The 14149-nt window shown below is 47.6% G+C and overlaps 1 protein-coding gene across 3 annotated transcripts in view; it reads right to left on the bottom strand.

The window, feature by feature from the left end:
- clybl (citrate lyase beta like) overlaps positions 1-14149 on the bottom strand; it is a 68552-nt gene that overhangs the window by 31220 nt on the left and 23183 nt on the right. For all 3 annotated transcript variants that reach the window (XR_009705867.1, XR_009705866.1, XM_061225941.1), the window contains exon 2: positions 3242-3425. Coding sequence is in view for 1 of the 3 variants with exons in the window: in XM_061225941.1 (XP_061081925.1) it covers positions 3242-3425 (184 nt within the window). In the remaining 2 variants the exon portion in view is untranslated. The remainder of the gene's footprint in view (positions 1-3241; positions 3426-14149) is intronic.

Genomic DNA, 14149 nt, shown 5'->3' with positions numbered 1-14149 from the left:
TAAATTTGATCTGTACAGCACGTTTCACAGAGACGCTTTGCAGAGTAACAGAAGGGAAATATCAGAAGCCTGAAGACAGCAGGTAACCCCCCCAGTGGGAAGAGAACTCCTCAAACAGCGGTGAGAAACCACTCCCTGATGGGAGGAAATCTTAGGAAGAACCCGGCTGTATGCCCATCCCCCGCTGGCCAACAGGCTGAGTTAGACAGTCCACATGGAGGAATGCAAAGTAGAACATTACATCAGATCAGCTCATCCTATTTCCTGGACAAATACCTTATCGTTCCTTTAATAAGAGCATTCTTTAATATTCACAGAATACAACACAGCAGATTTCACACAAGACCACTGGAATGTTTTTTTTTTTTTTTAAGTGGTATATCCTGTATCAGATTTTTTCCCAAAAGGTTCCCATTTTGTCCCCAACGTTGCGGATCGTTTTCGGGGAGGGTCGGGCAGCCCCCGTCAGGCAGCTGTGGGGCCGAGAGTGCGGGATTAAAGCCGCTAATCTGTTCATAGCCACACGTTTCCCCCTTTTGTGCCGCTGCCATTAAAACGATTCAATTCACACCCGGCGTGGAAATGGTTTTGATTTACAGCAATTTTTATTAACAATGTCGTGAGTTTAGCGGCTTCTGTAAAAACTGGCCCACAGATGTGCAGCGCTTTGCAGCAGGCTACATGCCTGGCCTTCCTGCGAGCGAAAGCACAACCACACCGACACACAGCGCAGCGGAGAGAACGCCGGCAAGGACGCTGCGCGGAAAATCACGTCTACATCGCACAAAAAACACTTAATGACCGAGCGGATCACCTTGCGTGCCACGCAGTACCTGAGTCTTTATAGATTCGCAGATGGGTCTTAAGTGGCCTTAAACCCGTATTGAGGGTTTCTCATGTACCGATGGCTTTACGACAGCCCGCATTTTACAATGTACTGTCTTCTGAGGGGAATAAAAGATCAATCAAAGAACGAGATTATTCCGCAGGCCTGAAAAAGAGTTGTGTTGACTTGTGTGGAACATTAGCATTAGCTTATCGGAGAGGGGATAACACATTAACACTATCAGCTCTGAGAGGCACGCAGACCCCAGACTCAGGATGGTTCCGGTTATAAGGGGAAAGGAGACCCTCCTCTAAAGCCACGGCCCCCCTCTTAAGATCAGAGCCATCGTAATACTCCCACCCCAGCGGGATAATCCCGTACAGGCCCCACCAGGACTGAACGGAGGAGAAAAAGAAAAAAAAAATTCAACGTTTACAATTATTTCCTGTAAGTGGCATTAGCACATAAAAAGGGCACGCTAATACTGTGAAGCTTAGACTCGAATAAAAGCTTAAACCAATATAATCTTTAACCCTTTGGCGACTCCTCGGCGCTGTAAAGAGACGGCGCTCAGAGTGAGCTCTTCGGCCTGGGTCGGTGTGAAAACGAACGCAGCGGAGGAAGGGTGAAACTCCGGGTTCAGCTGCAGCGTGTTCGGGAAAAACTCTTAGGAAGACTTTTAGTCAAAATCCGTGTGGAATGTTTCATGGAGCACATTTCCTCAGCACTTAATTCAGAATACACGGTGAAATTTGTAATAAAGATTATAATGAAAGGTTATTTTTAATCATGTGATTGTCTGTATGTTAACACACACACATTGTCAATTAAGAAAATGACCCTTACAAGCAGTTAAAATGAAGATGTGTCACCTGATGGAACATCCAAGGCAGGCTTTTGATACTGGCGGTAATTTACGGTTATTCCCTCACGTGTTTTTCTCGTTGTTTGAATGTGTAGCTGATGAGCGTCCTTGGCCGGCTGCAGACCGCACTGTTACGCTGAAGAGTGTCATGACAGGTCAAGAGACATATACACGTAACTCTCACGGTTGACGAACAAAAAGATTACGAAAAGGCGAAATATATGTTTAATGTCTGTATCTCATTTTGCTTTTGTTACCAAGTCTCATGTTTAAAAGTATTCATTTGCAGGGGAGATATGTTTATAAGTGATCTCCCTTATTCATTGCAAAAGGCAATGCACGAGGCAGTCTGTAAGAAGTGGGATAATCAGGTAAAGTGTGGGGTATTCTGTGCTGATAGTGATGGTAAAGTGTGGGGTATTCTGTGCTGATAGTGATGGTAAAGTGTGGGGTATTCTGTGCTGATAGTGATGGTAAAGTGTGGGGTATTCCGTGCTGATAGTGATGGTAAAGTGTGGGGTATTCTGTGCTGATAGTGATGGTAAAGTGTGGGGTATTCTGTGCTGATAGTGATGGTAAAGTGTGGGGTATTCTGTGCTGGTAGTGATGGTAAAGTGTGGGGTATTCTGTGCTGATAGTGATGGGGTGGACAGTCTCCCTCACAGGTTTCCCCCCCCGGCGGGAAATAGCCTGGAGTCAGATCAGCTCTCGTTATCTTCGTGACTTAAGAGCCTTTGTGCCAGACTGTCAGCCCCTCCCCTCCTCACTCCGCTCTCCAATCAGGATTTCACGGACAGGCAAGCGGAGCCAATCGCGGGGCGGTGTGGGTGAGCCGAGAGTGGCGGGTCCCAGCAGCCCCCGGGACGTCCCACGGTCAGCCCAGCGTGACACGGTCAGCCCAGCGTGACGTGGGCACCTCGTTTACCGCGCATGTGAAAGGAGCCCCGTCAGCCGCCGTCAAAAGAGCGGGAACGGGCCTTCACCTTTCACCTCCTGTCAATCTTAATAATCTGAATAATATCATATTAATTCACTTTATTTGTGTCGCACCTTCCATACGAAGCAGGTACCTCAAAGTGATTTACATTAAAAGCCAGAAAGTATAAACAAACAGAAAAACAAAGTACTTTGCATTTTTAAAAAAGCAAACCGTTTAAAATGATTGACAGAGGAAAATATGCAGTCAGAAATGCCAGAGGCCTTTAGAATACGCAGGTTAAAAACGATTAAAACGCCACAGTCAGGAAAAAATTTCTATTGGCTGATGATTGTCCATAATGGCATGTTTTTTTTCCCGTGACGTGAAAATTAAACTCACTAAAACTGGCTGTGTCCTAGATTGGAAAACCGTGGCGAGGGTGCCGTCTCGTTAACGCCAGCCCCCGGGTCACCCGGGCGAATCACCGCCCAGAGACGGGAAACGATAATCAGAGGAGAGCGGGGGATTAAGAGTCCAGGTGACCCGGGTCCCGTCAGAACTCGGCGCCGGGCGGTGACAGGTGAGCGGGGCTTGTTGCCAGGCAGGTTGCCGGGCAGGTTGCCGCGGTTACCTTCTTGCTGAGCGCGACGCCGTCCTCGCAGTCCAGCACGGCGCAGTCCACGTCCAGCGAGGCCAGCTTCCGCAGCTTCCGCTCGTCCGCCCCGGGGACGTACAGCACGGCTCGCCGCGGCACGTATCCCAGAGTGCTCTGCTGCCGCCTCGGTCCTGATGCACACAGCCAGGCTGCGCGGTGGCTGCACAGGTTAAACAACAACACAGCCTCTATCAGGTACAAACACACAACACAGCCTCTGTCAGACACAGGTAAAAACACACAACACAGCCTCTATCAGGTACAAACACACAACACAGCCTCTATCAGACACAGGTAAAAACATAACACAGTCTCTATCAGACACAGGTAAAACACAACACAGTCTCTATCAGACACAGGTAAAAACACACAACACAGTCTCCATCAGACACAGGTAAAACACAACACAGCCTCTGTCAGACACAGGTAAAAACACACAACACACTCTCTATCAGACACAGGTAAAACACAACACAGCCTCTATCAGACACAGGTACAAACACAACACAGCCTCTATCAGACACAGGTAAAACACAACACAGCCTCTGTCAGACACAGGTAAAACACAACACAGCCTCTATCAGACACAGGTAAAAACACACAACACACTCTCTATCAGACACAGGTAAAAACACAGCACAGTCTCTATCAGACACAGGTAAAACACAACACAGCCTCTATCAGACACAGGTAAAAACACACAACACAGTCTCCATCAGACACAGGTAAAACACAACACAGCCTCTGTCAGACACAGGTACAAACACAACACAGCCTCTATCAGACACAGGTAAAACACAACACAGCCTCTGTCAGACACAGGTAAAACACAACACAGCCTCTATCAGACACAGGTAAAAACACACAACACACTCTCTATCAGACACAGGTAAAAACACAGCACAGTCTCTATCAGACACAGGTAAAACACAACACAGCCTCTATCAGACATAGGTAAAACACAACACAGCCTCTGTCAGACACAGGTAAAACACAACACAGCCTCTATCAGACACAGGTAAAAACACACAACACACTCTCTATCAGACACAGGTAAAACACAACACAGCCTCTATCAGACACAGGTAAAAACACAGCACAGTCTCTATCAGACACAGGTAAAACACAACACAGCCTCTATCAGACACAGGTAAAACACAACACAGCCTCTGTCAGACACAGGTAAAACACAACACAGCCTCTATCAGACACAGGTAAAAACACAACACAGCCTCTATCAGACACAGGTAAAACACAACACAGCCTCTGTCAGACACAGGTAAAACACAACACAGCCTCTGTCAGATACAGGTAAAACACAACACAGCCTCTGTCAGACACAGGTAAAACACAACACAGCCTCTGTCAGATACAGGTAAAACACAACACAGCCTCTGTCAGACACAGGTAAAACACAGCAGTTTCTATCAGACACAGGTAAAAACACAACAGTCTCTCTCAAATACAGGTAAAAACACAAAGGTCTCCATCAGACACAGGTAAAAACACAACACAGTCTCTCTCAAATACAGGTAAAAACATAACAGTCTATCAGACACAGGTAAAACACAACACAGCCTCTATCAGACACAGGTAAAACACAACACAGCCTCTATCAGACACAGGTAAAACACAACACAGCCTCTGTCAGACACAGGTAAAACACAACAACACAGTCTCCATCAGACACAGGTAAAACACAACACCGCCTCTGTCAGACACAGGTAAAACACAACACAGTCTCTATCAGACACAGGTAAAACACAACACAGCCTCTGTCAGACACAGGTAAAACACAACACAGCCTCTGTCAGATACAGGAAAAACACAACACAGCCTCTGTCAGATACAGGTAAAACACAACACAGCCTCTGTCAGACACAGGTAAAACACAACACAGCCTCTATCAGACACAGGTAAAACACAACACAGCCTCTGTCAGACACAGGTAAAACACAACAGTCTCTATCAGACACAGGTAAAACACAACACAGCCTCTATCAGACACAGGTAAAACACAACACAGCCTCTGTCAGATACAGGTAAAACACAACACAGCCTCTATCAGAAACAGGTAAAACACAACACAGCCTCTATCAGACACAGGTAAAAACACAACACAGTCTCTCAAATACAAGTAAAAACAGAACAGTCTCTATCAGACACAGGTAAAATCACACAACACAGTCTCTCTCAAATACAGGTAAAAACATAACAGTCTATCAGACACAGGTAAAAACACAACACAGCCTCTGTCAGACACAGGTAAAAACACAACACAGCCTCTGTCAGACACAGGTAAAAACACAACACAGTCTCTCAAATACAGGTAAAAACAGAACAGTCTCTATCAGACACAGGTAAAATCACACAACACAGCCTCTGTCAGACACAGGTAAAACAACAGTCTCTATCAAACACAGGTAAAAACACAACAGTCTCTCTCAAATACAGGTAAAAACACAACACAGTCTCTCTCAAATACAGGTAAAAACAGAACAGTCTCTATCAGACACAGGTAAAAACACAACACAGTCTCTATCAGACACAGGTAAAATCACACAACACAGTCTCTCTCAGACACAGGTAAAAACATACAACAGTTTCTATCAGACACAGGTGAAAACACAACACAGCCTGTCAGACACAGGTAAAAACATAACAGCCTCTGTCAGACACAGGTAAAAACACAACACAGCCTCCATCAGACACAGGCCCTGATCAGCCATTATTAAATTGGCCTCGTGCAGAAACCTTGAAATGTTGAGTGGAGGGCTGCCTTTTAATCTAAAGACAACTACATTTTTATAATAATAATAATAAAGAGAAAGGCAGAAGTAGAAGCTGCAGTACAGCACAAGGCTCCCTCCTAATTATGTTTGGAAATAATTGGCTGCTCGTGGCAAACAGTGGCGGAGGCACGTACAGACAGCGTGCAGAGCCCAGCGTAGAGGCAAGGCTCTCTCTCTGTGAGCACAGGCGGACGTACACGCTCTCTCTCTCTGTGAGCTGAGCGCAGACGGACGTACACGCTCTCTCTCTCTGTGAGCACAGACGTACACACGCTCTCTCTGTGAGCAAAGACGGACGTACACGCTCTCTCTCTGTGAGTGCAGACGTACACACGCTCTCTCTGTGAGCACAGACGGACGTACACGCTCTCTCTCTGTGAGTGCAGACGTACACACGCTCTCTCTGTGAGCATAGACGGACGTACACGCACTCTCTCTGTGAGTGCAGACGTACACACGCTCTCTTGTGAGCACAGACGGACGTACACACTCTCTCTCTGTGAGCACAGACGGACGTACACGCTCTCTCTCTGTGAGCGCAGACAGACGTACACGCTCTCTCTCTGTGAGCACAGACCGACGTACACGCTCTCTGTGAGTGCAGACAGACGTACACGCTCTCTCTCTGTGAGTGCAGACGGACGTACACGCTCTCTCTCTGTGAGCACAGACCGACGTACACACGCTCTCTCTCTGTGAGCACAGACCGACGTACACGCTCTCTCTGTGAGCACAGACAGACGTACACGCTCTCTGTGAGTGCAGACAGACGTACACGCTCTCTCTCTCTCTGTGAGCGCAGGCAGACGTACACGCTCTCTCTGTGAGCACAGACAGACGTACACGCTCTCTCTCTGTGAGCACAGACCGACGTACACGCTCTCTGTGAGCACAGACCGACGTACACGCTCTCTGTGAGCGCAGACAGACGTACACGCTCTCTCTCTGTGAGCACAGACGGACGTGAGCGCAGACAGACGTACACACTCTCTCTGTGAGCACAGACCGACGTACACGCTCTCTCTCTGTGAGCACAGACGTACACGCTCTCTCTCTGTGAGCACAGGCAGACGTACACACGCTCTCTCTGTGAGCGCAGACAGACGTACACGCTCTCTCTGTGAGCGCAGACAGATGTACACGCTCTCTCCGCACCAGTGTATCGATTCAGCCGTGCGGAAAGCATTTGGTCCCAGGCGCTAACGGCGGCGGCCGTGCCGCTCGCATTTTAATTATTTGTTCCGACGGTCGGGTCGCTCAAACAATTAGCGCTAATGAACGGCCGGAATCGGCGGAATCAAACATATCTAATTACAATCAGGAACAGTTTTTGGCTTGCTTGTACAATCTGAATGCCTCTGGGGAGGATAATATTTGTTGATTGTGTTGCTTTTCTGTCGGGAGAAAGGGAGAAGAATGGGAGAGAGTGGGGGACTTGGCCCCGTGCTAAAAGGGGGAGTAAGCGTTCTCTTTTCTCTCTGAAAGGAGCTAAAGTCACCGCGACAGGCCCTTAAATCCTCTCCTCCACGCTTACAATCGCCTTCCAGTATCAATCAGCCGTAATCTCGACTAAGATGATGCAGCTATATTGTGCAATTAAAAGCGATTCAGGTAGTTATGGCTGGAAGCACTTTGCGGGGGCCCTCGTACAGTGTCTCTGCGGGGTACCCCACGGCTCTAGTGTTTAAATTTGGTCCGTAACAATACCCCCTAAAGGGGGAGAGGGCGGGATATGCAAGCCCCTCTCGGTGAGGGCTCAGAACAGAGGAAAGGGGAGGGCCGGCCTACAGTGGCCATATTGATGGGGAAACAAAAAAGCAAACAGTGAAATTAGAAAGAGAAACAGGGGGGTTTGTGGGAAGGAGGCAGAGGTCATGGTGGGGGGGGGCTGTGTGTGTGTGTGTGTGTGTGTGTGTGTGTGGGTGGGGGGTGGAGGGATTGTGTGTGTGTATTTGTGTGTGTGTGTGTGTGTGTGTGTGTGTGTGTGGGTGTGTGTGTGTGTGGTGGAGTCTTGTGCATTCAGTGCATGTTGCTACAGAGGCAAAATGGGCAAAAAGAGAGATTTTAAGTGGAGTGTCTAAGTGGCCACTCGAACGGCGAATCAATTCCCCTGTGAGGGGGAAGCTTTGGGACGATGGCGCGGGGAGCTAGAGAACACACTCCACAGGAAAGACGAAGAGAAGGGGGGGGGGTGACAGAGAAGCTGGATGTGAAGGAGGGCAGTGGGTTATTCCATACCTGCCGGAAGGGAGAGCCAGGTGCGTACAGCCACCCGGTTACGGATTCTCAGGAGAGTTTCACGTGCGTACGTTACCGCCCCTTTTACGGCTGGCGTTGTCTGCAGCGTGCGGTTCTACCGACCGGGGTAGCGGTGTTCCCCCCGCGGAGAAACATTCCTGGAACATTGGGTCGCAGTAGCACAGCCTAGTGCAGTCCACACCCAAACAGCGATGTGTAAGGCTTTAATGGTAAAAACAAGGTGCTGCCAAGATACTAATCAGAGCTGAATCCTGTTGCACAACATAATTCGCCGTCAAACGGTAAGTAACTGAGGAAAAGGAAACCATTTCGGTTAATGTACAAAGAACCTAAAAAGATTTTAATGAATAAAAAAAAAAAAGGATTTTGAAAATAATTTGAACTGGTGCCTCTCGTTTATCACATGAACCCTGACTTCACAGACAGCAGGAAAAACGCTTTTCCAACCAAATCCCAAACAATGCCTGGAATAATCACGGAAATCAAAGTCGGGAAAGCTATTAAAAATCAGACAGGGTTCTTCCCTGGCCTGGTTCTAGATTTGCAATGCAGGCCCTGGGCCATATGACAGAAACTTCCCATCTTAAGTTCTAAGTTGAGACTGAATTCCTGTCTTACGGTTGTCCAGAGTTAAGATGTTTCTGTACTACGGCCCAGCCACACTGCCCTAGCCCTGATGCATCGTGGGTATCCATTAAATGGCGTTCCTGCTCCGACTGTTCCTCCTGACAAGCTCACGTGCGATTCTCGTCTGAAGAACATCTTCGCAGTGAGAGGCTGCACTGCCAACCTTAGTCATGTAGTAAGACACAAGATCTCTATTTTCCATCTCACATTGAAAATATTAGCTTGTTTTAAGTTAATGTCTGCCTGGAAAATCTCTAAATGAGTCAAACCTCATTGGCAATATTTTTGTCTTATTTAGCAAAATAATAAGCCTGAATATGAGACCAACATACTTGTTATTTTTGGTTTAAAATCAGGCCTTCATACAACTACGTGGTTCTTTTCATTTTATTACTGCACTTAATTTCTGTTATTTTCTTTTATATCCATCTGTGGCATGCGGCTTTTGCCTTCATGGTACACTTCATTGTATTATTATTGTTATTATTGTCATGATCATTTTCTCTTTATAAATAAGATTGGGTGTAATGAAACCAAAGGACCATAAATGTTATTGGTACATTACAGTCCTTGAATAACCTGGACTGGGTATTCCATTAACGCATAACGCACTTCAGAGACCGACAATCTGGATTCCCTTTTTCCAACATCTGTTCAATATTTCCCCGCCATTAAACAATGATATACGTTTTATAAGTTTAGCAGTCCCTCAAGTGTATAACATTTCTCTGGTACATGTTTATACTTTAAAGCTGATGGTAAAACGGAGCAGCTCATATATACATCACTGGTGGTTATGTGCTCGCGCCGGGCCAACTGTAAGCGGATTTACTAGCCGCACTTCAAGAGGCGGGCCTGCGATCCTGTGCCTTTGTGGTTTTATGTGTGGTGGAGTGTAACTGCTTCTGATTAGGAGAAGTAGGCCCTGACTGCAGCCTGCCCCCGATACTCCGTCGCCGCGGGAGGAAAGCCTCCGGGATAAACTGCCCGCGGGGCTTGTCAGTAAAGAAACTTTCCCCAACAGTCGCAGGCGGCCAGCGTTTTACAGGAGATTGCTAACAACGGGAGAACTGTGAGCCGAAATGACTCCTCTGCAAAAATCTGACTTCTGTTAGGAATCTGCGGAAGGGCCGTGTACCATACGGACCCAGTCAGCACGTGCGCTAGCAGTCTGTCCGTGTCACTAGTGAAGTCATTACCACAACGTTCTCACGTGTGCTAGCAGTCTGTCCGTGTCACCAGTGACGTCATTACCACAACGTTCTCACGTGTGCTAGCAGTCTGTCCGTGTCACCAGTAACATCATTACCATAACGTTCTCACGTATCCGAGCAGTCTGTCTGTGTCACCAGCGACGTCATTACCACAACGTTCTCACGTATCCGAGCAGTCTGTCCGTGTCACCAGTGACATCATTACCACAACGTTCTCATGTGTGCTAGCAGTTTGTCCGTGTCACCAGTGAAATCATTACCACAACATTCTCACGTGTGCTAGCAGTCTGTCCGTGTCACCAGTGACATCATTACCACAACGCTCTCACGTGTGCTAGCAGTCTGTCCGTGTCACCAGTGAAATCATTACCACAACATTCTCAGGTGTGCTAGCTCACTTGATGTCCCCTTGCTCATTTGATGCCAGTCAAATTAACTCCACGTCCCTCAAAAACCCCCTGAAAGGAGTTTCACTCGTGTGTACGACACATCACAGAAGCTAGTGCTGCTCTGACTTCAGCTCATCTTTAAGGACGTTTATGTGGACGGATCTTTCAAAAGAACGTGAGGCTCAGTTCATAACTAGCACCTCAGCAGTCAGAGATGGGGTTAAAATCTCAGATTTAAATGATCAGGTTAATTCTGTTACCATTGTCAGTATTGCTAGTGAATTTGCAGGTGTCCCTATACAGCAAGACCTTTATAGTTCATATACATTTACATACATATACAGTACATTTATGATGTGTATATTTCTTAAATTTAACATAAATTTGGTCATAAGATTGCATGCACCTTCCAACATATGGTGAAGGCAACCACACAAAAATCCATTCTTAACAATATGTACAAATGCGAAATGTGATAATTCACATAGAAATTAAATGTAACTAAATAGAAAGACAGCGCATGAATGTCTTCACTAAGTGGCAGATTCGACATCAGAGCCCCTCTCAAAGCTGCCAACTGAGTTCCTCTCAATATGCAGATTTCACAATTATTCGCAGAACTGTGTCTAAAACGCGGAGCGTTAAAGATGTGTCTTTCTGCTCTCAGATAACCAGCCTCTGTTTAAAATGCTAAACACTTTCCGGGGTACGGCCTGGTGAGGCTTTAAAAAAAACAAAAAAAACATCCAAAAATAAAAAAACATGAAAGGGAGACGTGAGATTGAGGACGCGCTGCCTAAAATCACTTCCCTCCTCCGCAGGAACGAGAGGTGCGAGAAATACACAAAAAAAACGGTCAAAAGTCACGGACGATTATCTGCGGTTTCTGTGTAATTCTTTTATCTCCTCGCCCGTACCATCGCGCTTAGAGACTGCTTACAGGCCGCACCTCTGCTAACGCTAATGCTAATGAACGCTAGTCCTCAGCGTGGGGCAGCTTCTCTGTTTGAGGCCTGAAGGCCAAAGATGCGAGAACTGAGGGGGGGGAAGGGGGGGGTAAGAGCCCAAATGAAGAGGGGGGGCAAATGAGGGGGGGGGGAAGGGGGGGGAAGGGGGGGTAAGAGCCCAAATGAAGAGGGGGGGCAAATGGGGGGTGAGACCCCAAATGATGAGGGGGGGGGGAAGGGGGGGTAAGAGCCCAAATGAAGAGGGGGGGCAATGAAAGCAGGGCTAGCAGTTCTGCTCATGTAGCCCTGCACCAGTGACCCCCCCCCCCCCCCTAATCAGCACAAGGAGGACCAAGTCAGAGAGACGTCTTCATCCAAGACGTCGGAAGAAGCGACGGATGCAGAAACTGCAAGGTTCACTCGCCACAAAGTTACATCAAAATGGCCGTTCTGTGTCACACTAGTGCTAATATACAGCGAGCAAAGATTTTTTTTTTTATCCATTGGAGAATCTCTTTGACGAGCAAATAATAATAATAATAAGAATTAAAAAAACTATCAATCATGAATTCATTTCATAGACTTGGCCACCTCCCAAAAAATGTTCACAAGATAGGACCTCTCCTTGGTTGGGGGGGGGGGGGTGTGGGTGTGTCAATAACTGTATTATTTTCTGAGCACATTTATCACACATTGTGCATAGACACATACATACATACATACACAAAAACCACAAATGCAATATGTACATGTTAGATGTAGGCATATACACACACAGTCACACACACACCACAAATACCCCGTCCGCAGTGTGTGTGCGCCGCGGCTAAGCAAACACAACACGTCCCCGCACGCCGGACCCTGGCGGCTGTGAAGGATTAGCAGCGCGGCCCGCTGACAGGACAGCGAGAACGGATCGCTCCTTTGTCTGTGCAGGAGCGGAGCGGAGCGTCTCGACAGTGAGGGATACGCCCGTCTGTCCCGCACAGCTGTCCGAGCGGATCTGGCTCCGACCGAAACGCTCATCCTTCAGTCTCGCCCTCCGCCCGGGGAACGGGCGATCGCTGCGGGTAACTGACTGCTAGACGGACACGTCCATGTTCCAGGTGCCTGTAGCCTAGCGGCTAAGGAGCCTGTAGCCTAGCGGCTAAGGAGCCTGTAGCCTAGCGGCTAAGGAGCCTGTAGCCTAGCGGCTAAGGAGCCTGTAGCCTAGTGGCTAAGGTGCCTGTAGTCTAGCGGCTAAGGTGGCTGTAGTCTAGCGGCTAAGGTGCCTGTAGTCTAGCGGCTAAGGTGGCTGTAGCCTAGTCGCTAAGATGCCTGTAGCCTAGTGGCTAAGGTGCCTGTAGTCTAGTGGCTGAGGTACATGATTGGGACCTGGAAGGCTGGTGGCCTTGGTATAGCCACAATAAGATCTGTTTCGCTGTTGGGGCCTTGAGCAAGGCCCTTAACCCCACATTGCTCCAGGGGGGGATTGTCCCCTGCTTAGTCCGTTGAATAAAAGTGTCCACTAAATAACTGCAATGGATGAGAATTTAGCCGGAGTTTGACGCGGCTAACGACGGCCCAGACAGACAGGTAGCCGGCGTAAAAAATGTTAAACGACGGCCTGCAGCCAGGCCTTCATCAAAGGGCAGGAGTCCCCCGTAAAGCGCTGGTCCGATCCGCTCCGCATGTCTTTGGGCTCTTTCTCTTGGTAATGCCGTCGGCCGACGCGACAGGAACCATTATGGAAGACCCTCGCCAAACCCCCTTCATAAAACCCCGCTGTAAATCAGTAAACGGGAGGATTATATTGCTTCATTAACCGCAGCGCTCCAAATCAACACAAAGGTCGTTCGGTTCAGTTCTCGTGACCCTGTCCTGTTCCTGAAGTCTGGCCCGAAACGCTGACCAGCCCCCACCTCCCATGGAAAACTACACACTTAATATTTAAGCGAAAGCATACATTAAGATCATTTAAGGTTAATTAATGACATGCATAATGATTGGCACTGGAAAGTGTGATGGGCATGTACCGTAATATTTATGAAAGCATTTCTGAATTTGGGACCCTTCTTTAATATGATGTTTCAAACAGAAAGAAGCAAGCGTCACAAGTCCCCAGTAACAGAGCCCTCTCCGTTACTAAAGCGCAAAGGTACGAAAAAGCGGCAAAAAATGCTTGTCGCTCGGTTGCTACCCTATAGGTGCACAAAGTTGTACCCCTAGCCAGCAATATATAATTAATTTGCTTGGAAGACATATTCATTTGTACCCAGAGAACATTACTGTACTTTCAGGGTACATTTGGGAAATGTACCTCACTTTAGTAGTAGAAGTGAGGCTGTTGGGCACTTTTCATTTTGCATTATAACAATCCTACACAGGAGGTTGGGGGTTCAATCCCCAGTGTAGCCACAATAAGATCAGTGCAGCGGTTGGGCCCTTGAGCAAGGCCCTTAACCCCCACATTGCTCCAGGGGGGATCGGCCTCTGCTCAGTCTAATCAACTGTAAGTTACTTTGGATAAGAGCGTGAACTACATTGTATATTACACAGTAATGAAATAGCTGGCTACATTGCAGCTGAGGTAGCTAGTTATAAAACACAGCTTAGCTATGACAAAAGCGCAGGAAGTCTGGAAATATTACACTGCTGAATAAGATGCGTCTCAAAA

This window comes from Conger conger, chromosome 17, assembly GCF_963514075.1.
Source record: "Conger conger chromosome 17, fConCon1.1, whole genome shotgun sequence".
Lineage (NCBI taxonomy): Eukaryota > Metazoa > Chordata > Actinopteri > Anguilliformes > Congridae > Conger > Conger conger.
This window is presented reverse-complemented; position numbering and strand designations above follow the sequence as displayed.